At 40.2% G+C, this 26,866-nt stretch overlaps 1 protein-coding gene across 2 annotated transcripts; it reads right to left on the bottom strand.

Moving 5' to 3' along the window:
• Positions 1-1,711: 1,711 nt before the first annotated feature.
• On the bottom strand, positions 1,712-26,453 carry ANXA2 (annexin A2). Of its 2 annotated transcripts, XM_083851060.1 has the most exons (14): positions 26,322-26,453; positions 21,993-22,052; positions 18,069-18,168; positions 12,590-12,684; positions 11,787-11,843; positions 9,877-9,990; positions 8,144-8,234; positions 6,719-6,798; positions 6,305-6,364; positions 5,595-5,688; positions 4,773-4,868; positions 3,794-3,852; positions 3,038-3,160; positions 1,712-2,091 (listed from the first exon to the last, which is right to left on the bottom strand). In XM_083851060.1, exons 2-14 carry the CDS (start codon positions 22,038-22,040, stop codon positions 2,032-2,034), a joined length of 1,077 nt encoding a protein of 358 aa, XP_083707186.1. In that variant the 5' UTR covers positions 22,041-22,052; positions 26,322-26,453; the 3' UTR covers positions 1,712-2,031. The 2 variants fall into 2 exon arrangements, with proteins under 2 accessions (XP_083707186.1, XP_083707187.1); XM_083851061.1 differs by lacking the exon at positions 11,787-11,843 and having other exon boundaries at positions 26,322-26,440.
• Positions 26,454-26,866: the final 413 nt, after the last annotated feature.

Raw genomic sequence — 26,866 nt, 5'->3', positions numbered from 1 at the left:
GACCTGATCCTTACAAAATATCTAGGACCAGGGACCTATCTTTTATATTAGCAAGCCTGCAACCACATGACAGGATCTACATGAAAGCTTGCAAATTTGTCCCTATCTGAAACATCAGTAAGCCAGTAGTACCAATAAACAAATAAAAATAACACATTAACGACATCAACAAAACATCTATTACATGCAGAAAAATTTTTAGAATTCACAGGAGGCTAATATGGTTTCTAGTCTATGTTTAGCAAAAATGGTCCTGGCCTTTGAAATTGTGCAGGCTTATTTAACATTACTTTGATCCCAAAGAAGGACTGCCTGCAGTTTTAAATACCATGTAGCAGCAAGGCAAAGCATGCTAGCCATCAAATTCCAGTTGTTCATTCCACTAACTGGAAAAATACTCGCCATTTCATTTCTTTTACAAGGCCACATTTGAGCAAGCAAAGTTTATAGAGATGGCTTACCTAATTAGATTCAAAGAGTGATTTGCTCTCTCAGCAATAGTTTTTAGATGTACAAATCTAGTCAGAGAGGCATTTTGTGAACAGGTGTGAACGACACTGCTCCATCAGGCATTAAATTGGAGCTGCTCCTGAAAAATTCTATCATTTATGCATTTAAATTACCAATATTTTATCAACTACATTTTATACCAAATATTCCTTGTGGCGTACAGCCAATGATATTGCAGCAAGATCTCTCACCCCTTCAATAGCAACATGAAACAGGCTACTATGTGCTTCTCTTTTCAGAAGGCTTTATTAAAAAGTCTTAAGATTTACCCATGGAACTCTATCTGCCTCTGAAACAGGGCCACAAACCAGGTAATGTCTGAGAGAAAACAGCTGAAACCTGCTAGCAGCTTCTTATTGCCAAAGGAACAACAGCTGAGAAATGAGAAAAAGAGTTTCTCGTTAGTTACTTAATATTTATACTAAAGTTGTGCCCAGAACCACTGTGAGAGGCTGTTATGTGGGTACGTGAACACTCACAGAGCACCCAGGGCCCTTGTCCCACGATGCCTGCTCGCCTCGGCCCCGACACAGGAGGGCAGAAACGTAACACTCCCGAATAAAGCGTTAAACACCTGCCACCACACAGCAGAAAACAGGACTCCCTGAGCGGCAGGCACGGCTACAGGGGCACGGCGTGCGCCTGCGGCTTCCTTAACGGCTCTCGGCTGGGTTTTGGACGGTCCCAAATCCCCTGAGGCGGACGAGAGGCGCGCAGGGGCTGCCCGGAGCCTTCTGAAGAGCTCAGCGCCCCTCAGGCGCGAGGCGCTGCCCGGCAGGAGCGGCACGCGCGGGCAAAAGGGCGGGAAGGCAGAAGGCGGGAAGCTGCCTCCTCACAGGCCAAAGGCCGGCCTGAGGCACCCCGGCAGGGCACCGCACGGCCCTGTGTGCCTCCCGCCGCTCGTTCTGAACGTTGGAGAGGGAGTCACAAGTACTCGCCCCTTGTTTTACACGGACACAAAAAAACACCTGGGGCTTGAGTTTCACTGTCACTGATTTGCAGACATACATAAATAAAAATCAGGGGAATCGTTTTGCTGTTCGTAAGAAATTGCATAACCAAACGGGAAAGGCTTTGAGGGAGGAAGATAAGGTTTCAGCTACGGGGAGAAAAAAAATAATACAGAAAACGGTTGGCAAAGGCTAAACATGCATCAATTGTTCACACAATTTTCAAATTAAAGTTCTAAAAGACATACATCTTAAAGTAAAACTTCAGTTTTATTTAAGTTTTATTAGAAACATTGCACAAAGAGGCAGTCTTTCAGAAGCACTTTCAACCTCTTATCTCTGGAACGTTAGTTTGTGTGGCTTTATGCTGTTAAGGACTTTGGCAGAACCAAGCAGAGCACTGCTGCTGAGAGAAGTGCAAACAGCACTTGGAAAGCATACTATAACAGTGGTCTTGCAGATAGAAAGGTAAGTCGAGGTTAGCCAGGCAAGTCATTTTTTCCTAGGGTTACAGTAATAGGAAGAGCAGAAAAAGCATGTCTCTTGATTTGGATTTCTTCCATCACAGTTTTCAGTCCTCTCCACCACACAGGTTCAGCAGTGCCCTCTGGTAATCACCTTTTGTGTCTTGCTGTAAAGCAAAAAAAAAAAAAAATATATATATTTTATATATATATATGTATTAAGAAACAATTGCAAAATATGAAGGCATACACATTATATTCTAAACATGTGGGACTGACTGTTTTGCAGCTGAAGCCTTGCCAGCCTGGAGTAGACTGTCAAAATTGGGTTTTACTTATATGTGAATTGAAATTACTTATCATTTTTGCAAAACATATGCAAGGTCAATACAGGAAATTTTGGTACAAAAAGGAGTAACACAACAAAGGAAAGCTGAATGACTTGATTCTGTTTCTTTTCGCTAAAGATTCTGTTTCTTTTCACCACAAAAATTATACATTAAATTCACAATTTTGAAAACTTCCTTATAGTTTCAAATTGACATCTTTAGGAAAAGATTTGGGCTTAAGGTTTTGATTGCAACTACATCTGAACAAAGAAGAACGTATCTTTCTGATGGAAGGGTGGATATAGGAACAGTTTTTAAACAGATACACAAGCTCTTTACCTATACCCCAAATTAAATAAAACCTATCACTTAATATTTCCTCTGCCCAATCACACAAAGGGACAAAAAATCTGGCTAAAAAGCCTACTCCTTGGGCACTGGAATGAAAGATAGCAACAATTCAGATGATTTGTGTTATCCCAGAGCAATTTTTTTTTCTTTTAGTCTGAAATAGAGATGGGTGAACAGAATTTTATTTTATAATACATCAACTCATTGGACAAAACCCACACGTAACAGTCAATTGGCTGCCAGGAACTGTACCAGCAGTAGACTTGAAAGTTTAAGGTGGGTTTTTCTATTGGGCATTGATAATTGGTAATGACCTACTATTCTCACTGCAGCCTCTAAAAGACTTCCCATGAATTCTAATGGTAGAATTAGCCCAAAGAAGAGCACTATGAACGTCCACACAATTAATATAAACAGAAAGCTGAAAACTTACCTGGATGAAATAATAGAGGGATTTTCCATATTTCCTCTTGAATTCACTCTTAATTTTCAGCATGTCAACCTCACAGCGTGAGACCATAATCCTGATCAGGACCTTGTCACGGGTTCCCTTGCCCTACAAGCACATTCACATTTAGAACTTTAAGAGCTGAAACGCATGAAAGGATGCTGTAACTGATAGAAAAACAACGAACTACAGGCAACTGAGATGCATCAATAAAAGATCCAATGAATTACACCTCCTAACTAAAGTCATTATTGTGATCCAGGAATTTGAGCATGAACGTACCCTTCTCATCAGCAGTGTTTGACCAACTTCTAGACACCAATCTAGCTACCTACACTGCAATCCGCAGTTCCGGTTTACCAGGAGGTCTTCTTCCTAGTATTGTCTAACGGCTGTCACGAGGTGTTTCTCTTTCATCCCTTTTCTCAAGAAAATGTTTTGAGGCAAATTTAGTCATCTGTTTTGGCATTTCAGTGAACAAATTTTCTGCTATCAGTGCTTGTTTACCTGCGAAAACAGTCAACTAATCTAATGGAGATCATTATTACATGACCCTCCCCTGTACTTCCCTACACCAGATGCGCATAGCTATTAAAGAATGCTTTTGAACAATATTAAGTCTTGGTTCATTCATCCACATGCCAGTTACACATCATATGAATAAAACTATCTAACAAATAAAAATTTGATGAAACAATGGCTAGAAGATAATTAGTAGTAAGAATGAACAGTCTTCCCTACCTTCATGGAATCATACAGCCTGTCCGCAAAATACAGCTGCTTGTTCTGAATGCATTGGACTGAAGAGAGAAAGATGATGAATAGGTACACATCCTGCCCATTCATGGAAGAACAGAACACAGAATCTTGGAGTCTTTTTAAAGACGTGCTAAGTAGTCAAAACGAGGCTTCCACCGATAGTTTCTCCAAAAGGGGACATGGAGTCATCATTTTTAGCTGAGGTTGCTTACAAGTTGTTTGGCTAAGCTTGTGATTGAAGCACAAATGCTTATAATGTGAGAAATATTTCCCTCCATCATTAGTATCATCTCTGAATGCTAGCCTTCCTCCACACACAATTTCATTCTTAAGTCTTTCACTCTGATAAACAACTTCTTTCCAAACATGTTCATTGTATGCTAATCCATGCAAAGTATCCCTTCCAAGGTTATCCTGTCTTTGTTTTGCATTTTCCTTAAACAATTTGTTTCTCCCTCAGTTTGAAATGAATTCTCTTCTTAAAAAATGTCCTGTGAAACCTGGCAATATCCTAGTCATTTTCATCGCATACCACAATAGCAGCCGCCCAGTATCCTCCACATCCTGTCTTCCCTTACACACACACACAGCTCAATCTCCAGCCTATGTCCATGTTGAATACTTCATGTGCCCAGCTAGAATTCCAATCTTTTGTGTTTGGGGGAAATAAACATTAACTTCTCTGTGATACTGAGGCTTAAACTAACAACAGATCACAAAACGTGCCTTTTCATTTTCATTTGGCAATCAAGATACATATTTTGCAGAGGGCAAAAATCTGCTACTTCTCAATACTTGTAATGTCCTAAAATATGCAAATGGACCCAATAGTGCCAGTCCTTCTAGTTTCTTTCTCCTCCAGAGATACAGAAGAAGCTGGGCCCTATTCTCATCCCAGTATGCTGCAAGTGCACTGAAAAAGATACTATCTAAAGGTAGACTCTACTTCAGAGTAACTCACCAAGATTAAGGAAGGCATTCTCCAGATCTCCCTTAACCTCCTTCTTGATGCTCTCCAACATATCATATGGACTGTAGCTCTTGTACCTCTCAAACACTATTACAAGAAAGAAAGCAGATGAAATAAAAGTCAAACCAAGAGTTGGTAAAAGTAACCACCCAAACCAAAAATGCAGACAAAGCAATGCAGAGACATGATTTAAAAAATATCTGTCCAAGTCCCTCTGAGAACTCTCTCTTAAGTACAGCCAGTTTGCCAGCTGATAATAAAGTTCCCATGCTATCATCTTTTTGTTTTCCTTGAATACCTCCACAATCATCCAGAATACCATCTTCGTCCTGTCACTAGTATTTTTAGAAACAACAGTGATTTAGCTCCTGAAAATAATATTCAAATGGCTTTCCCATGTGCTTACAGAAGCTGCTTGATGGCCTTCAACGTCAAATTTAAATGTGTGATATAGCTAACCTACCCTGGAACAGAATGAAAAGTTAAAGGACCTCTTCAAGGTCTCACGCAACCCTACTTTCTAGATTTGTAATGTGTTCGTTCTCAATGTACATGGCATACCACTGGGCAATTGTTGCAAAAATAAATTGTAAAAAATTGTAAAAAAAATGTAAAAAAGAGCTCTACATACATTCAAATTGTGAGATTAAAACATCCACAGATACTTTAAAAAATTGTAACAACATGTATATGAGTAAGATTTCCTTGTTTTATTACTTTTCACACTCATCTCAATGACCTTTGGGACAAAATAGTTACCACTTTGCTCTAACTTTCTCTTATAGGGAAAAAAGTCCGTCTTTTGAACAGTACCTTTCTGCAGGTGTGGAACACTCCTTTCAGTCATAATGTTAATCCATTTGGGCACATCAGTTCCCTTCCTCTTCACACCAGCATCATAGAGTTCCTGGGTTTAGAAAGAAAAGCAAAATCATGAGTTACACAAAAAACATCTCAAATATATACAATAACTGGAAAAACAGCACTACTGGAACTGTGTCAGTGGGAGAAATACAAAAGGACACATGGCTGGGCAGACCACTAAGGACAAAATATATAGATCTAACCCAAAACCAAGACTAAAACTGTAAGTAGAGGTAAATAGAAAGCAATTACTCTGTGTTTAGCTCTGTTTACCTCAGCAGAACTACTTCTGATAACTTACAGGTGTAATCAACAAGCATTACACAGCCACTAAGTTCAATAATCCCTCTCTCTAAATCTTTTTCAGTTTTTTGATTGCCAGTCTTTTCAAGATGTTCCCTTTTGTTAAAAGATCTCATTTTCTATGTGCCTAAAAGAAATACCAGAGAGTTTCTGTACAGGTAAGTAGCCCGTGAAAATTGTTATCAAGATTGCAAGTCACAAATACCTTGATAGCATGCAAACGTTGCTAAGCAAGACAATCTGAAATATACACACCTGTCTTCATAAATGTTTCTAGTTCTCACATAAATTGTACTCTGAGTGTCTCCGTAGGTTTGACCAACTTGAGACATTTCATGGTTCTTACCAGCACTTACCCTAGCATCTTGGTCAATCAGTTCATAGTCGATCACAGAAGTATCTTCACATCTTTTCCCCTTCAAATGAGGATAGCAGGATTTAGAAGACGTTTAATAGATTGCGAGCAATTTACTATATGCGTATTTTCTTTTCTCTTTTGTTTTATTAATCAGTGTTTGCTAAATGAGTAAACTTATGCTTCACCTTATGAATAAACTTACGCTTTGCTTATGAAGCTGCTATGAGCACTGTGTTCCTGTCAAAATACATTGTCCTTCAACATTTGAATTATTTTTATTTATTTTCAAAAGACTGAAAATACAAGGAAATTTAAAATTGAATCAGAAATCCTATTGTTTTACTGGCAATCATCAGTCAAATACCAATGGGCAGGCACATTAGGAAAAGCAGAAGGCCATGAAAAGACCCACCTTGGCCAGGGCAACCATCAGCTTGCGGAAGTCACCAGATGTGTCTGATATAATGTCCTTTTCCAGTTCTGTCTTGTACACTAGAAAACAAAAAATTCTTTTCCAATTAAAGGTATCCTACAAATACCCCGTTACAAGAACGGTACCTGATGACTGTATTTTATGCACAGCAACAAACAGCTACCATCTAAATCATATATGGAAAGCAAGGAAAATGCATGCTTCCATACAAAAGAAAAACCACTGTTATCAGCTAGTTTCTGGAGTTCCCATGTCAACAAAGCCTACCTTCTGATGTGGAAAGATAACAGGAGAGCCTGAGGATATTAAAAGGAAGGGAATTTTGCTTTAAGCTGAATATACTACTATACCGATCTTAGTTATCAATGACTGCTTGTTTGCCAGCCATAGCATTTAGACCTTCACCACTCACGGATTTACGATTAGACAACTACGATTACAAGTTTAATGCAGAAGACAAAAGCTGTTATGACAGAACAAAGGAATGTTGCATATGATTCCAGTATGGTGTCTCAACACCTTTGTGGTTTTCCAAGTGATCATACTCTATTGCTACAAGATCACATTCTCTCTCCTGTTGTACAGCAATTTCATCTACAGTAGCAACATTCTCTTCACTGTTACATAGTTTTTTCAATATATGTCATTAAGACTACATTGTTTTTGCTTGTCCTTTTTGATTCTACCAATGTCTTAGTGGAATTGCTTGACAACAGTTAGGCATTAGCACAGAGCAATTTTCTCCATTTCAATCTATTTCTGGTGAAGCTCAGTTCTGAAGCTCAGGGAAACAAACAGATACTGGACAGCTGCACTACAAATTGCAATGAACACAAACAGAATGGCCAATGTGAAAATATTATGAATATTAAAGGAAAGGATTTTTTTAAGATGGACCTTAGGTCACTGTCGCATCTCCTTACAATCAACTATGAATTATACCTTAAATCAGATAAAATGCTTTAGAAAAGTTGAAAAAGAGAATATATACTTTTATGAAGTTTTACTTCATGTCTTTTCTGGCAGATCTACCAAAAAACTTTTAAGTATGCTTTAGGGGATTTCAAATTCACCTATTTATAGCATAACTGATCCTAGAATCCATAAATCTCTCATCGTTGACTCTATCACTATGCACAGAATGTATGTAGCTTACAAAAGAACATTTAGACATAACTTAGATGAGTAGTGAATGTTCTCCAACTTGTTTGCTACCAAGCAACAGATGAAACTATATACACACGCTAATATCCAACATGCCAATTTAAAATTTCTTATACCCAAACACCAGAGAATCAAAGTAGACACGGTATAAGAAATTCAATGAAATCAATACAAAGGGGGTATTATCCAAGTAGCTTCATGTACAAACATAATGCATTGAAACTTTCAAAATGAACTTACTTTCTCTGTAGACTCTATTAATTTCACTAAGCTCCTGATTTGTCCGTGAGCAGATGATTTCAATGAGAGTGTCTTCATCAGTTCCCAGACCCTGGAACACATATGTAGTTCAGTTAGTTGCTAGAAATAAACAGACATGCTTGAACAGTTTCAAAATATTTTACAGATATTTCATTATCCTCTCTCCTTTCTTCCACTCTTAACAATTTCACAACCATTCAAGGATATTTTTGGTAACTGTATAGATGTTTCTAATTGGCCAGAAAAACCCCAGAGGGAACATTTCTATTTGCCAAATATTAGTTTTCTCTAATAGCTTTGAGATCTTGTTGCAAGTATTATCTCTGGGCAATGTGCATTTCTCACAAGTGTCTGTAACACTCAGCGACCTCACCACCACCACCACAACTGCTGGAAGTTACCTTATTGCAGCCTATGTGTGGTTCTTTGTATTGAGAGCACAGGATGAAACTCTGATTCTTAGCATGCAAATGGGCAGCAACCAATTTGTTCTTCCCTACCTTCCTCCAGACACCTCTCCCACTATGAAAGCAAAGTTAAGAAAATAATCAAATCGATCTTAAGCTCAAGCAAACTCAGAACAGTAGACTGAGTGCTTGGGAAATGGGAATATCTGACTTAATAAGAGAATATAATACTCTGTACCTATAGCTCCTCTAAGGTAATGGTTTGGTATTCAGGTGGTAAATGCAGCAGAAATGCTGGAAGTATATGGTCATCCTAACCATAATGTGGCATATGTTACACACACACATTAGCTTTACAGCAAAATCTGGATAGCCTGGACTTAAACCAGAAGAGGGCAGCATCTGATTGCTCAAAGAATGGATTTGGCCCCCCCCATTAAAAGGTTACCATACCAGTACCGGCATTTTTTTTTTCTACTTGCTTTTCATAGTCCAGACAAATCAGTAAATTGTCTCTGTCTTGTTCTGAGTTTCAGCATATAAATTGTAATACTTGTGGTTTTTTTATGTATTAAAAAAAAACCTCAAGAAGAATATTTGGAATTTATGGGATGATTACAAATACAAGCTCCAAACTTTAGTTTGCTTAGAAAGGCGAAAGCACTGGCATGAGCACCTCTCAAAGTCTTGCTTCAGTGGCTGGCAGAGCAGATGTTTCTCAGCTAGTGACCTATTCCATGCTTACATGTGACTGTAGGGGACTGAGTTCAGTGAGTTACTGCTGCTCCAAGAATGCTTTGATGGCCCTTCCTCCTCCTCATGTTCTACATAGATGTGGGCCTGGTACACGATGTTCTTTCAAAATCAGTGAAATGACCCAGTAACTGCAAACTACTTTTTCAGCCTATAAATGCATGCAGAGGATTTAATAGCTCCAGCTAGCAGCTGCTCTCTTATCTTTTTTTTTTTTGTACTAGGAACCTGTACATTGTTTTAAAGAACGGTCATGAGAGCAACAACTAGTCATAGCAACCTATCAGTTACACCTGACCTGATTCAATTTTTTTTCCTAAAAAGAGGATTTAATTAACACTAAAAATCACATGAAAAAAATCACAGAACTTCTTTAATTTCCTACTGAGATTTTGGATGCCTTGCAGATGGATGCTTAAACTGTAGTACTAAACTAAAATAGTTAAATAAAAAAATGGACTTACTTGAAAACTGCCCTTGAATACAAAGGCCATATTCATTCCTGACATAGTGACATCAGACTAACAGACTGAAATTACAAATCTCATTTACCTTCATGGCAGCTTTCAGTTCAGATGCATCATACTGTGATGGTGTCTTCAGCAAGCCCAAGATCACTGCCTCTAAATGACCTGACAGAGCAGACTTGAGTGCTGCTGAAAGTTCCTGTAAAGAAAAAGGAGACAGGATGGAAGGACAAAATTAAAGCTCACTTCTCGTCTCCAGTGAATTTAGCCTGTAGTGTTTTAAATCTCCAAGCCTGCAACAGTGTTTCTTTAACAATAGACAAGGAAACAGAACATAAAGAGCTTTTGTTTTGTGAAAGCCTAAAAATGAAGTTAGGGCAAATCGAAATTTTCTCATCCTTTGAATATAAGAAGAAATTCACTGGTGGCTGGCAAAGTGCTGGGAAGCATTATGCAAAGACATCCAAGTGACTCTGAACAACTCAGCTCCGGTCTTGAAGCACAGACACTTTGTTAGATCTAATAAGCACTGACAGATCTGAGCACGACTCCCTACAGTCAGGGTTTCTCCATCATATGTTCACAGTTTTCCCTGTAGCACCATATTATTTGTGTTTTTCTTATTATCACAACCCTATATTAGCTGACACATTGGAAAACTGACTGCGGTTATTCCACTGTAAAGGCCCAGTTCCCAAACAGCTGGTTGAAGAGAAAAAGAATGATCCTTAAGGGCAGAAAAATTATCCTGATCTTCAAGAAAACTACCAGAATTGTGTATCCAAAGTCTATTGTTAATCACCAGTCAATCCTAGAGGAAGAAACACGTATATTCACTTCACAGGATGCATGCAGGTCTGCATTAAAGTCAGTGACATTTCCTCTTTTATGGAGTTCAGACGTAACTTGAATAATGTTAGGATCAGCTTAATTGCAGCGTAGTTCCAAAGTTCAAATCCCTGGAATCAAGTCTGGAGTCCACACAGGTCAATACCTTCCCTAAGCTGAAGGTAAGTACATAGCACTCAGAGGAGAGTTGTTGCTTTTCAATTGCTGGTTTCTACACTAACAATTTGTGAGATTGAGGGGCAGGGGAGAAAAGAAGAAAGATAAGGTAGCCTCAGCAAAACTGAAAATAAGTTTGTACCAGAGAGATAAACAGCCAAGGCATTTATTTCCAAAGTCACCAATTTAATCCAGGATGCTAATATATGCTAATACTTTATGCACTTACTGCATGGATTGACCACAACATTGAGTCTTGGACATCTAGCTGCTTTAGTCCAACAAATATTTTAGTATGCAAACAATTAGTGTACAAGATTTCACTATTTATTTGTGTGAAAACAGGTTCTTCAGACATCAACTGAAACAGAAAATAACCACATACCTCTAAATTGAATTTTAACAATGACATGAATTACAATTAAACAAGTAAAGTTTTTGCAATCTTTGCACTTTCGTGTGAAGGCTGAAGGAAATACAAATCAATAGAACGTAAGTTACCAAACTAACTGCAACAAAACACCCTAAACTGAACCAAGAACATGCCCATATGTCTTTTTGTACATTTTATCCTCTCTTACCATTCAATTGTTTATTTCACTGGGTGGTTTCTAATGCAGATTTCCGTTATTTCTATAGCTGTTTATCCTTTGGCACTTGTTATACTTGATAAATTCAGTTTGCTTTTGGGTTGCAGCAAGGAAAAAAGGTAAGAGAAGAGATAAAATACTTACATGAAAGAAGTTGCATATTTTCTTGACTGTGCATTTTTGTGGTCATGCAAAACATTTAACAGAGCTTAGGGTGATACACTTGTCTACTAGGGTCCAGCTTATATGGAAGATTTTCCCACTGCCCACAGGAAGTGACTGCCAAGGTGCAGACGTGCACACATGCATGTGTTCAACCTATGTGTGTTTCCGCACATATGTGCCTATATCAGCCATGCATAACAGCTGGTGAATTTACAAAACTAAACTTCAAATTTACATGTGTTTTTGGATGAGCATTCTGGCTTGGAGGACTACCATTTGGGGTCTGGCAAACCTGAAAGAGATACATTCATCATAATTCCAACTCTACACAAGTTTCTTCTTTTACGTGAGCATAAAACTTAAATTATGATAAGCCTCTCAACTTCAAAAGTCAAGAGAACATCTCTTGCCTTCCAGACAGAAGGACTCATTATGCAGACTGCAGCTTATTATTTTACAGATTTCTCTCCATCAACAGATCAGTGCATACAATATTTCTGACAGGATAGTACCTAGTTCAGCTCATTACATCACTTTGTTTCACATCTGCAGCACTTGTAGCACAACTGATTGCAGTCTTTTCTCATTTAAACTACACCTGTGAACAGAAATTGAATGTTTTCTTTATGCTGAGTTGTCTTAACAATATATGTATCTTCCCTAAAACAATCGCTTTTCACCTTTTCCTTCCAATTGAGACACTTGCTGTCAATGGCTTTTCACTATTGTTGAACACATTTCAGCATGGAATCTTGATGGCTGGATGGCTGATGTGTTACCCGTCATGATTTCTGTAAGTGTTAGGAAATCACCATCTCCAACAGGTTTCAGTCTCAGTTGTACCTGTTTAACCTATTTGGAATACTACCAGTCCTAAACTGTAACACATGGGCACAATAAATGCATCTTCCACTGAAAAAATTAACCAAACAGTATTTATCTCCAGCTTATTCCAAGTTAACTGCGAGATGTACAAGGCCTGAAAATCTAATAACTATCCACAAAATTAATAATTGGTATTTCTGCAAGTTTTGCTACCTTTTTTGTTCTCCTCTGATAGGCAAAAGCAATATCCTGCCTCTGTTCATTGCTGCGGTTTGTCAGGATGTTGATGATGGTGACCTCATCCACACCTACAAAGACATAAGACAAAGAGTTAAGGAAACTCTTTTTACCCTTCCCTTTGAATTAGTATGTTCTCTGACACTCAAAACATAGCATATGCACTGTCCAGAGCAGAGTTCAGTCACTCTTATTATTTGGTATATGTAATGCCCTGGCATTGGAGACAGACCAGATTTTCAATGCAGTGCAGATCTTTGTGTGCACAGGTAAGTAAATACATCAACAAAGTCTAGTCCATGACCTGTTTTGCTGCTTCTGTTTTCTGCTTCACTTGTGTTCACTCAGTACTCTACAAAGCAAGTTGCTCAAGAACACAGGCTTTAAAACTGAAACAAATTTAAACTTATTAAAATCTACCCTGTCATTTGAGTTCAGTGTTTTCAATGAAGGCTTCTTAATAAAACAGTTATATCTTCTAATTCACCCTCTAGTCATTTAACTAACACTCCAAACATAAAAATGGGGAAAATAAAACAGTATACTCTGTGTTCTCCCAGCTGTAGTAGTTTGAATAGTAGTTTGTTGTAATTTTTTGTTTGTTTGTTTTTTCCACACTGGAAGGAACATTGTATGTTTTGTTTGTTTTTTGTTTTTTAATCACAACTAGAAGATTTGCACTGAGCTTTAATTAACCTGGATAGAGACTTGTGTGCTCAAAATCCCAACCTCTATTTCAGTAGTTGAACAATGCATCAATAAAGGTTTAGCTTTAAATGAATTTCAGTGAAGTTTTCCAAATCCATGTACTGACGTTCAACTACAAGCTTAGAAAAGGAAAAACTATTTCTAAGTATTGTACATCTAAGACTAATACAGTGCATGTTCTGCAACAGAAAGATGATGTGTGTATATATATACATATATATTTTTTTAAATAGTGAATTGCATGGTAGGCTTTGAAGCAAATATGAGGTCCTAAACTAGACATCAGATCAAGCCCAGAGTGACTCAGGTCTCTACATTTACTACAAACATTACAAATAGCTTCTTTCACATTTGTGCACACATTAGCATAAGTGATGATTTTTTTGATAGAAACCAGAAAGTACAGAATGCATCAGCAGCTACTAGCAGATCCCAGATCCCTGCCAGAACCCATTTACATTTATATTCCTTAATACCAAAAGCAACCTCACAGCAGCTTGAGACAACTGCAATAGATATTATATAATAAATCATAGTGAATGTTGCAAAAAAATTTGTAGTTCCTAGTTAGAGAATCTGAAATGAGATGAGTCCGAAAGATTCAGCTTCCTCTCTCCCTCTTGCCCACATTTTTCATGTGGAAATACTGTACTTGATAGCCTCATGTCCTTGGCTCATATCGAGGCAGACCTACATCTGTGCTCTTATTCACATAAGCTTGGCCTGCAAATACCCAAAAGCCCTGGAAAGCATTATACGTCTTAGTTAGAAATTTTGGTCTGAAAACATGCTGACTACACACTTCAGTCATAATCTACAGCTAAAACACTTTAAAGTGTTTCCATTTTACAAAATAAAGCAAATTCTCCCAGTCCAGAAATGGCCACACATGCACACAGCTTTTCAGCCTTGACAGGGCTTAGGCATAGAACAATCTCTTCAGCGTTTTAATAAATTCTACATTTAAACAATTCAAAACTGATAAATGACATTTGGAAGTTTTATGACAATTGTGATAGCTTAGAAGCCCACAAATGACTGCATCCAAATTTCTTATTCAAATGCTTTGTGGATGGAAATATGCGTTAACTCATTGCTCTGGCATTTTACAGACTGCACACTTGGGAATGGTACTGCCTGGACAGGATGCTGACTCACATCTGCTGAGGTGGGGTGGAGCATTTCAGCCGCTCAAACATTTTTCTCTGCTGTTCACTGAAGTCTCTGGAAGTTTCAGGATAGATTTCAGTGTATTTCTATCAATGGGTAACAAAGTTGCTCACCTTTTTTTTTTTTTTTTTTTAAATAGGAAGGTTCCTTCCAGATGGAAATATACTAGATAAAAAAGTATACTTTCAACACCCCCATCTCCCCAATAAAGGACAACTTTCCTCCTAAACAAGGTAATCTGTTGTGTTGGTAAGAACACCGTGTTACGGTTCAATCAGCAAAAAAAAAAAAAGATGAAATGAGCACGTGTAAACTGTTAAGATACAGATTTTTCTTTGTTAAAAGACATCATACCTGAATTTCCACAAGCCAAAACAACAGCACCAGCATTGTTCTGAACGAAAAAGAGGATATGAACAGTCTCCTAATTTTCTTGGAGGAGGTGAGAACAGAGCAAACAGTCTTATTTTGACAGAGCTGGCATACGTTCCTTCACTTAGTTGAAGTCTGTTCTCTTCAATTTCATTTTCAAATGCACAATGGACAGAACACCAGAAGCTATCAGCCCTAACAGCATTGAAGTACGACAGAGATCATCAACCTGTACCCATCAATTAAGTGGCATTGTAGCTGGCTCCAGTTATTAGTAGGAGACTTATGCAATTAGCCCTTGCAAGACCTTAAAACCATCATAGATCTGGTACCAACACAGTCCGATGACCATTCGACTGAGCCCGTGATCATGACTTGTCTTATTTTCCTTGGATAAAACCCTGATTCCATTAGAGTTAAAGGGAAAAACTCAGATAAAATAGGACTATAACTTGAGCTTTGGCTTTTTGCTTAGTAAGATTGCACCAAACCCAAACTATGTTGCAATATTTCTTTACTGATACTATTAATATTCTGAATATGCAACTGATACAGTTTGGTGGATTTTGGGCACAGTCCCCGCTCACCAGCATGCCAGCACATTTCCTCTATACTTTTACTTCAAAACAAGAAAAACTCTGCTACAAGGTATGGGCATGTTGAACACGCCACATAAAAAAGTGAATTCAATTTTACACAAGACCTATACTATGGTTTACACCTCATTACTATTTTAATGATTTCTGAACATAATTAATTTATATATATATATACACATACATATACACACACGTCATAAACACTTTCCTACAATAAAACCTGTGTTTGAATTACGCCAGTCAGGGAATCAAAAGGTATACCACAGACCTCAACAAAAGGCTGTGGTTTGAGTTGCAAGTATTGAACTATTCACAGACTAGCCTGACAATAAAATTATTTAAACTATTTGAGATGCATAAAGTCATAATTCTGGGGAGTAACTTGGAAACAAGAAAGAGACTTTAGCCGTCTTCTTTCCTACAAAGAATGAAAAAGAAATCTAGCATATGCTCTACTAGTGTTTCTTTTATTTAAGCTCATATACCTGAGCTAATCTATACAACACAAAGGGCATAATGGAGTGTTATACAGATATTAAATGGTTTCTTGTCCTATGCAGCAAAATAACACTTAAAAAGAAAATACTAAGGCACTAGATGAACTCTGCAGAAAACTTTAATACTATAAAAGTGAAAATGGCATAGCAATCACATTTACTACAAATGCAACAAGACAGAACTGTAACAATTCACAGGCATTATGCAAACTCTAGCTCAAACTATTGCTAACTGCCAACAGTTTTTCTATACTCTAGAGCCATACCTGCACACCTCCCTTTCTAGGCTGTTGGATACACAGAACAACCCTCCACTAAACTCAACTCCAGTCAAAGCCCAGCAAAAGGCTGAGCAGTGTATTTGTGCAGCACAGTTTTTGCAGATAGCATCTAAGTCCCAATAAACACACCACAGTATTTCTCACAGATCCCGCAACAGATAAATAGATGGCTAACCTCTGAAGAATTAATCTGAAGAGTGTTGAATGAATGTTGGAGTACTGAGATATTACATGGAACAGAACAGTCAGACACTCTACCCCAGGTTTTTGTCCTGAGGCAAATAGATCTGTTGTTTACCCATCAAGGTTAAGTTTTACCCACGTAACACACAACCATCAAAACAGAGATGACACTGATACAGGGAGTTTGCATTGCTGGGAAACAACTAGATAATTGAATGGTAACTTCTTAAAACTTGCTCTCCCCTATCACAAATGCTGTACATGCATATTGTTTATATAAGAATGCGTAAGATATATCCAAACAATTTTATCCAGAGATAACACTCTATACGATATAAATTCTGTAGTGTTGCTACAAAAGATAAAACTTGAAAGACTACTCCAAGGATTGTAAAATATGTATTTCATATACATATTAAATCTAAACAAAACTCTACATATGTGCAAAGCATCTTCTGCCAAGCACAATAACATTTACTTTTTTTTTTAAACTTTTCAAAAAAACAGTCCATAAAATCATTTAAAATCAGAACTAAACCTACTTTAATGAGCATACAACAGATTTCTCCCGTTAAATTAAGAAATCTTGTGAAAGGGAGCCTCATGCTTGTTAGAGAGGGGTATTATTTTACGCTTTATAGCACGCCCAATATGTGCTTTGCTGGCACTGATGGAAGACTCAGCATTTCTTTCTGATGAGAAATTGTTTGGCTTTTAAATTTCTCCTTCTGAAGCATAGGCAAAAGACTTGGCAGTTCTAGCTAGGCCCAGGTGTTGCCTCTCAGGCCCCGAGAAAGTCTGGAAAACCTGGCACACACCCTTTCTTTGTTTTAGAGCAGGACAAGGATCAAGGATCACCACCACAGGAATACCAATGTAGTATTACTCTGGAGTTGCAGCCCACACTCTCTGTACTCCTGCTCGTTTCAGTACACCAGGCTTTTCCATGGGGCTGCATCTCCTCTGCTGCATCATGGTCTCCCCACCAGTCAGTAGAAGTGGTGGATCCTGACACTGATAAAAGGACATGTAAGTCTGCCAGGAAGCCTGGTTCAGAGAACTAGTGGACTGACATATTGCCTCGCTCCCTGAATATTGCAACATCATTTAGAAACTAGACTCTATTGTTTCTAGGACATTGGCCCCTACAAGATACACAAGCATTTAGTTCAAAATCTAGAGAAAACGTTCAAACCATCCCTATTCAGCTGTTTGGAGAGCTGAAAGGAAGCAATGTCCAATCCAATAGAAATCTGTAATTCAGAGCTTGGTCCCAAATCATTGCCATGGAAGCTGACACTTCATTCTCAGTGGCAGAAAAGTAGTAGAATTTCAGATACTGGTAAGCCAAGAGAAAAGAACTGGGTGTTTTCAGCAATAACCCAAACAACTCTTGGATACAACCTTTTAAAATATGTTTTAAAACATACATTTACATATCTCAAAATCTAATTCTGTTAAGATTTCATCAGTGAGGTCTGAGAAATCCAAACCCTAAAACAGGTATCCAGATTATGGACATTAAAGTGTTAGAATGCTGGTTGTGTGATGTTGTACCTTTTGTTTCGTTGTGTTTTTTTTTTTAATATGTAAGTTGTATTTCTAAGTTACAAGCTGGACCAAACCCACTGCCCATGGTCCTCACCTTTGGTCTTGATGGCTGCTTCCAGGGCTGCAGCATCCCGGTCAGCATCAAAGTTTGAGTATGCTTTAACTGTGGCATATGCACTTGGAGGGAGAGAATGCTGGGGGGAGGGGAGGAATGGAAAAAAGAAAGAAAAAAAAGTTAAACAATATAAGCTGTTCTCACTGCAGTTAATACAACACGTACCTCCTTTAGTTAGCTGTTATTTAGTCAAATGTTTAAATGCAACATCTACCTTGGGCTATTTATGAAGACTGAGTTCTGCTAAGAGCCACCAAACTCTATTCTCCAGATGTAGCTTGTCCAGAAATCCATTCAGACATGTTTACTTTACCATACTATATGTACAAATAGATACTACTGTAGCAAAACTCTAACACATTCCAAATTTGCTAATCCTAGATTTTCTAAAATCTAGAGCTTTCTGGCTAGATTGGAAGGAAACTGACTACATAAAGGTAATTCAAAGAAATTTTAAGCAACTGTTGTGAAAATCTGAAGTATTTTAGATTTGAAGCCAACACGTTACTTGGGATTTCAAGCTACAATGAAAAAAATAAGTAGAGTGAGATAGAGCATGAAACTTGTTCTGACTTGCTGATTGTTAATCCTCTATCTCATGGACATTAAACATAACACCAAATATATCTTTTTGAACCTATACTTCCAGAAAGCACAAGTTACTTACTATCTCCTTGTCAAAGTCTGTGCCTGCAGATGCTTGGTTTAACCAGCACAAAGCCAACAAAACTAAACGACACTTCAAATTACCTCTGCTAAGAATGCACTTGTTTGCTGAGTATCTACAACTGGAACATTTTAGAAGTTACCAGATTTTATCAGCTGTTTATGATTGCCTTCTCCAGAGGACTGTAGCTTCAAACAGGAGGTCAAGAGAATAGCAGCTGAGCTCTACCCAGCTGCTTCAATGCAAGTAACATATCAACTCATATCACCTCCCATGGGCAGGTTAAACTAAACCACAGATTTTCATATAAATAGCCGAGAAATATGCATAAATCCCATTCTGGTGAGCCCAATTTAGAGAGCTAAAACTCTGGCAGAGGTGCATAGTGACTAATATCTGAAATGGCCATAGCTGTTCCCTAAGTGAATGAGTGACTAAACTTTTTTGGTAGGGATCCCTGGAAACATTTGCTTCAGTCCCTAACTTGTAACAGAAATCAGGGTTCATAAACAGGACTAAGATATCTTAATATGCCTGGAAGATCTTTTTACAGACAAGTTGTTAAAAGGAGGACAAATTTTAACTAAGAAATTCTAATTTTAAAAAAATAAAAACAAAAAACACACACAACAACAACAAAACTACATTTGATGCTGTCCTGTAGAGGTCATGCTGTCCTGAACAGATTCCTCTGGCTGTAGCCACTATACCTTCCTGAGAACATCTGTGTTACTCTGCAGAGATGGGAGTCCATAAACCACTGATAAACTGAACCATTCTTGCTGGTCTCTTCCCATCAGCTCAACCTAGCAGTCTGGCTGCAACTGACTGCTGTCTGGCCCACAGCCACACCACAAAGTACAGCCTTTCCTGTTAGCAGACTGAATTGCTAACAAAAACATTAAAGGGAGATGAGCAATGCAGTCTCAAAGAAATCAGTGTGCCTGAAAGATTCCTAAACTGATGCCCATTGGTACGCACATGCACAACTCAATGTGGCGCTCCTGTTTAACCACCACAGCTGGATAATCTGATGTAAGCCACCTGGTGAGTTGAGCACAGTTGTATGCCTCTCCTTCCACCCAACTCTAAATAGTTTATGTGCCATTTGGACAGAGTATTTTACTGCAAGACCACATCATACACCGAGAAAACACATACATAGCATATTTGCAATGTGGGAGCCATCTGGGGGCCACTCAGAGCCATTTGGTATCTCTCCACCCAGTGCATGTAACAAGTTGGATTCAGATCTCCAGGCACCATTCAAAGACCCAGAAAGTGCCATGCAGATATATATCCAGGAAAGACATAAAACTGCCAGCTACTCCACCAGTAAATGGACCGTCTCCAAAATCAGCATCCACAAAGATGTTTTACTCTCTGGGGCGATGTTTATTGACTCTTTGGTACTTCAGTGAAGTATGCAAAGGTCTTATCAGGATGATTATTCTGACTATGAAAAACAGCCATTCCAGACAATAAGGTCTCATATTACTCTGGTACCAGAGTACAGCTAGTGTATGTTTTCAGACAGAAGAGTTTTTCCAACTGACTTTGCATTTGGTTCAGTATGAAATTTTCCAGGATGTGGCAGTAAAAGTTCAGCCTACTGTGTAAATGCACCAGCAGTCTGGGTCAGACTAAAGCAGGGGAAGATTGGTTTTTCTCCACATACCTAGCCTATTTCAGACATCCTACAACTGGTTTACTTCCTCCAGGCTTGAGGAATTAAACCATACTGGGAAGAACAAAACAGCAATGAGAGGTAATACATCACTAACAGGAAAGCTCAAAAGGTTTCTCCCAAAAAATTTCTTCCAAAAATCATGAATCTTTCAGGACACCTACAGTTCAGTATTCTCTGCCTTAAAAACAAACAAACAAACAAACAAACAACAACAAAAAAAGTCATGTTTGAAAAATGAGTTGGCCTGACATCACCCTGCAAGTGATCTATACAGTCATGACTAAAATACAGGCTTCCGTTTTCCAGTGTAAAGAGGATATGATAAAGCATATCAGGAAGATCTCTGTCACAATCTTTCAATTTTCTCTTGTGGAGAGATGCAGAAATGGCAAGCATAGATTAACTCCACCTCAACTCCCTCTTTCCTTACAGGAAAGAGAAGGCAGTCTGAGTCCAAAGCAAGCAGGCCAGTTAGTAAAGGCAGTTTTTTGGTCTTGAAACAAATCAGTTGCTGTAACAACGATGCAGAATGCACAAGTCCCTTATTGCAGAAGATAGGGTTCAGCTGTGACTATTCTATATTACAAAAATTAAAAACTGTTCTGAGAAAAATGGATGGCTGAAATACTGTGTTTAACATGAGTTAATTTGCTGAATCATTGTTTAGGGGAATGGAACTGGGCAAATCATTTACGTGAACTAGCTACTCAATTCTGGCTTCCAACTTAGGACCTACAGAACAGGTTCCCTGGAATTTCTTCAGCTCTGTGGCAGGCTGGATTTCTGATGAAAACGCTGGCATGCGATGGTACTCAAATTTGACTTTTGAAATTACTCACCTAAGACTAGATTGTTTAAATATTATTCCAAAAGAAATTCCCCATTGAAATTAAAATGGACAAGAAATCTGAAGAGCTGACCACTTTCGCTATACAAAATCAGCTTTGTTACCTACAGTGCACTAACTAGTTACTTTCATCAGCTCTTTCACAGAGATCATACGGTCTAACTTATTTCACAAGTACCAAAAATCAGCAAAAAGTTTGCTTGTACCACACTCAGGTCTGCAGTTATTGGTCATAAAATTTAAATGTATAGTAAGATTATAAGCAACATGATGAAATGATGCATAGATGGGATTCACTTCCTCTTCAGTACCAATCACAGAACCACAAATTCATGGCACAATATCCTGACAGTACACTGGTAACCCTACCATCTAACGTTGCAATATAAGAAATTAAACAAAGAGTGTGATTTTCCAGCATTTTGATTAAACTGCACATGAACACTGCTCATGCTGCTGGCCAGTTGGACAAGCTGTCATTAGTCACCTCATACAACTGTCCTATGATTTACAGTATCTTCGTGGCTGAAAACAGGCCACTACTGACCAGATTTTAGTCAAAATAAGTCTAAGTAGAAGAGATGTATAGAATCTTGTGAACCGTACAGCTCAGCAAAACTGCTGGAAGAGTTCTGTAAAAGAAAAAAGACACGGCATTTAAGTAAAACAAACTTTCCTGGTTTGAATAATAATACTTACATCTCCTTCAAGGCTGAGCTTGCTTAAAATTTCATGGACAGTAGACATCGTGAAAGAATGCTGGAGGGAGAGAAAAAAATAGAACAAGCAGACTTAAGTATATTTACAGTTAGAGCAGCATGTCATACAGACCTGCACACTGCAGCACTGAGACTGACACAATCCAATGCCTCTATTAATCCCAAGCAAGAATGCTGATTTAAGAGTTCCCAAGCCACACTACTACAACTAATGCAACAGTGAAAGGTCTTCACTTTATTGTACAACAAAAATTTTTCTTTACTTCTTATAAAACAATTTCTGCTGCTTAGGAACTGGATAACCTCTACCTTAGAAAGAAGATGAACTGAACCTACAACTCAGTACAAGGAAAAATAAGGAGAAAGAGTATAGCCTGGTTCAGCTCAAATCCAAACATCAGCAACAGATAATAGCATTTAAATCAGATGCTAAATTCCTCAGGTGCTCAAAAAATACACTGAAACTATTTATATCCATGCAGGCAAAATCATAATACTGTTTAATCTTTAATCCTGGACACAGGCCACAATGCCTCTAATATCATATGGTATCATAGTGACTTCCCAGTAATAAGAACCTCAGGACAAGGCTACAAATGCCCATTAGTAACATGATTGTCAGATACCAGGTAACAAAGACCATTCTAAAATGTTAGTTTGAATAATAGTCTATGAGGTAAGGTAATCAATATCATCGCTCCACTGCCAGAAACTGTACAACATCTTGCTAAGACATGTAAAGAAAAACAGAAAAAAAACCAGCCCTGAGACAGACACATTGCAAAAACAAACAACGATTTGATGTATGTATGTTACAACACTCTGCTTATTTTCAGCTCTGCTTTCTGGGCAGGGACGTTTGCCAGGGTTGTAGTGCTGTTTTACTGGAAGGGTCTCTCAACTAAGCAAGAAGTTTGTTTTTTTTTTTTTTCCCCCACAGATTATACACCAGAGGCAATATTTAAGTGGCTTGATGCAGTCCCAAAAAACAGCTTTAAAATTCTTTTGCTGAAAGGAAGGATATTGCCATTCACATTTCCTTCTAGTCACTCAGGTTGGCACCTGCAGCAAACATTAATTTGTCCATTGAAATCAAAGCTTGCTTCTCAGGAGCTCTACAGTCAAGCTGTAGAGACAACATTATCAAACAGGGAAAAGAACTGGCTTGACAAGAGGTAAGAGAGAAAGTTCAGTAACACCTTAAGATCAGTGACGTTAAACTAACTGATAAGTGGACCTGGAATCAAAATTGCATTATTCTCAGTCTCACCGGGAGCTATTCCCTTCACTTCAATGCTGTCACCAGTTCCCAATCCACTGCCCAGGTAGTATACCCTCTGAGCCAACTCCTAGGTGTGCCCTTTCCAGAGGTTTTCAGAACTTGTTGTCATTGTCTGAAATCACTCATGACTCTTTATGATGTTGGGGCTTCCTCAGGCAAACATCCCAGACAAACCAAACTACCCTCCAGTCAATGATCAGATCTGGAATCGAGACCCCAGAATTTAGCAAGAAGTTAGAAATAGTTTCTAAATAGCAGAGATCTGTTTGAAACTGTAGAGCAAGTATTTATTCTTTGTTTCAACACCTAGAAATCCCCCCCCCCATTCTGTTAAAAGAGAAAAGCAGTGGAATCTTTACTTTTAGGAATAAAATGCAGAAACACAATTACATGGCTTTTGTAGCAGAAATGTAGTAATTGCACGTTTCCTCATTTAAAATACAGCAAGAAAACCTTCCATCTTCTGAAGCAACCTTGGTATATGAGTAACAAATGCAACTCTATTTCAAAGGAAATTAAGATTCCGGGGAGGAAAAAAAGGGCAGAGAATGAAAAGCACAGTCACACATCAACTTATTTGAGAATAAATCTTTTTCAAAACAAAAATTCAACCCAGCTTTTTAAAGATAGGCAGCAGAAGTTGTAATGAGCTATTGGCATTATTAATTACATATACTCTTTAAAGGTGGATGACATATTCCAGAGTTATGAAATTTTTCGTGTTTATTTCAATAAAATGAAGTGCCTAACAATGAGACCTTTGTACTCGGACAGTTTTACAACCCACAGATAAGCAATGGAAGTCCTGTAGTCTTCCTTGCTGCAAAGAACCAGAAAACACCAGTGAAAACCAAAGCAAAGCAACTGCAGTATAATCTTTCACAAAGCTTTTCGCAAGACTCCTATTTCTAAATCAATTAAAAACCACATTGAATCAGGCTTGCTGGAACAAAACACTTGAACAGCATCCAGGAACAGAACTAACACGCCCTCACATAGGGCTGGGGCTGGAAGGTTCGTGTCATCAGCACACAACAATGCTATAGCAACCGCCCGTCCGTCAGCAGCGTGTTGGCAACAGAAAAAATGGGAGTTTTTGCAAGAAACTTTGCAGAGAAAGATCTTTGCTCAGAACAAATGCATCTCTTGTCACACCCTGCTTTGCAAGGCCATCACATTTGAGAACAGACTCTAAGTGTTTTTCAGACGTAGATTTGAAAAGTTCTGGTTGGGTTTGAGCATGTAAATAGAAAATGCATGCACCAACTTGTTCTTCCTTATGCTAGAAAGGATCCATTTCTACCCTCCTAATGTAAACAGATACTTCAATAACTTCAAGCAAGTTTCTATAGCCAGTTTTACTCATAAATTTGCACTACATAACCCGAATCAAATTGTTATTCTACTAAAAGTGATGAACAACTATTCTGACCCCAATCTGCATTCACCACCAACAGTAATTAGTGGCATACAAACCTATTATTGTGTTGGGTCTAGTCTATACTCCGCATCCCCTCAGAAAAAACCCATACCTTGAATCCCAGAGGCAGCCCAGGTACCTTATGTTAGGGGAAAACTAAGCAAACATAAACCCACGCATGATCCATGGAAAAAAGTGCCAGGTATGCACAAACAACTACATTGCTCAATAAGCAGAGTTAGCATTTTAAGAATTTAATCTACCCCTGTAGACAGAGACTGAGCAAAGGGTGTTCCCACACACATGAGCCAAGGAAGCGGCATCCCCGGAATGAGAGAATGGAAACTGCCTCACTAACAGCATATTTGTATCAGGTCTCCAAACTAGGGCGAGGCCTGGCAACGGAGATGAGGGAGAGTGGGAAAGAGGAAGAGCTGCAGTGGCTGATGCATGTAATGAAAGCTGTTGGGTGCTTATTTCATTTACAGCGCATTTTGTGCTAACTGCCAGCACAAATCTGTCAGGCTTACTCTCTCTCCAAACCACACTGCAAGGTTTAGCAGGACGTTTGAAGTCACTACTTGGAGAAAAAAATAGCTTTAAACAAAAGGCTCTTCAAAACTATTAAACCATGCAGCCACAAACCATTCCAGAACCCTTCTCTTCCACAGGCACTAATAACCAGGAGAGGTCCCATTCCAGGAGGACACTGAACATACAAGAATGAGGCTCTTTTTCTCTTTGAAGTCAACTTATTTCATCTCAAAGATTTTACAGAAAAAAACCTATCTCGGGGGAAAAAAAATAATAAAAAGTATTAAAACAGTCACGCACAAGAACACGACTAGCTCCTGCCTAACTACCCTGTTCTCCAGTAGGAGAACAGGGAAGGAACAAAAAAAAAAAACAAAAAAACAAAAAACCCACTTTTCCTTTTTCCTCCCGTTAAAGCAGACAGCAGCGTTCCTGTGCCCTGCCTCGCTCTGGCGCAGGGCGGAGGTGCCCCGCCGCCTCCCAGCCCCGAGCGGTTCTGCAAAGCGCCGGGAGCGCCACGCCCGGGCCGGGCCGCCAGGAGCCGCAGGGGGCCCGGGGCAGCCGCCCCTCTGCTCCCGCCCCCGCCGAGCCCCGCGGCCGGGCTGGGGGCGCCCCGTGGCCGCCGTCGGCTTAGCCTCGGCACGGCGGGACGAGCGCGCTCTTCCCGGGGGAGAAAAGCGAGCCGAGGGTACGGCGGCGTTACCCGGGCTAAGCCGTGCCCTGCCTTCCCCAGGAGAAGCGGGTAACGGGGGTGCCCGGCGGTTCCTCTTTCCCGGGCGCTGCCGCCACGCCCGGTCCCGCTGCGGGTCACACCAAGCGCCCCGGGCAGCCGCGCCCCGGGAGCCGCCGCTCCGAGGGGAAGCTGAGAAACAGCAAGGGGCGGGCACGGCCAGAGGAAGACGAGGAGGAGAAGGGGAGAGCGGCAGCCGACCCCCGCCCCACTCCCTCGGTGGCAGCGGCTGCCCCGACCCCCGCTTGACCCCCCCGTCCCTGCCGCCTGCCCCCGCCCGGCTCCGCGCCGCTGCTGGGGGCCGGGGGCGCCCGGGGTGGGGTGGGGGGGGGGGGGGCCTCACCTGGCCGGGGCGGGCAGGGCGGCTCTGGCGGCGGCTCTAGCGGCGGCTGGGGCCAGCGGCGGCCCGGGCGGGGTTTTGTAGGGCCGGGCGGGCCCTCCCCGCCCCGGAGCCCCCCCCGGCGCGGCGCTGACTCACCCGGCCGCGCCCGCCGCCCGCCCCGGGGAAGGGGCGAGGGATGGGGTGGGCGATGGTAGGGGAGGGCCGGGCCGGCCTCCGTCCCGGTATCTGTGTCCCCGTATCTGTGGCCCGGTATCTGTGTCCCGCGACGCCCCAGCCCCGGAGGTTCCCGAGGGCGCGGAGGAGCCGCCTGAAGCTGCGCCCCGGGAGCAGGGGCTGAGCCTGAGGGGGCTGAGGGGAGAGGGCCCCGCGGGGCAGGGAGAATACGGGGAGGAGAGGAGAAGAGGGCAGCCCCGGGCCCGGGCCCGCCCCCCCTACGGGGGTCCCCCTGCGGCGGGGCCCGGCCGCAGCCCGGCCACGTCAGCCCCGTTCGGTGCCAGGCCGGGCCCCGCTGCCACCGCGTCCTGCCCGAGGCGAGCCCAGCTCCT

The sequence above is a fragment of the Anser anser genome (assembly GCF_964211835.1).
Source record: "Anser anser genome assembly, chromosome: 10".
NCBI lineage: Eukaryota > Metazoa > Chordata > Aves > Anseriformes > Anatidae > Anser > Anser anser.
This window is presented reverse-complemented; position numbering and strand designations above follow the sequence as displayed.

Coding starts and splice junctions, on each gene's coding strand:
- ANXA2 (XM_083851060.1), bottom strand. CDS start 22,040: ATGTCTACTGTCCATGAAATTTTAAGCAAGCTCAGCCTTGAAGGAGAT. Junction 11,844..12,589: donor ATCAGAGGAGAACAAAAAAG/GTAGCAAAACTT, acceptor TATCTCTTTCAG/GTTTGCCAGACCCCAAATGG. Junction 2,092..3,037: donor CCCTCTATTATTTCATCCAG/GTAAGTTTTCAG, acceptor TTTGCTTTACAG/CAAGACACAAAAGGTGATTA.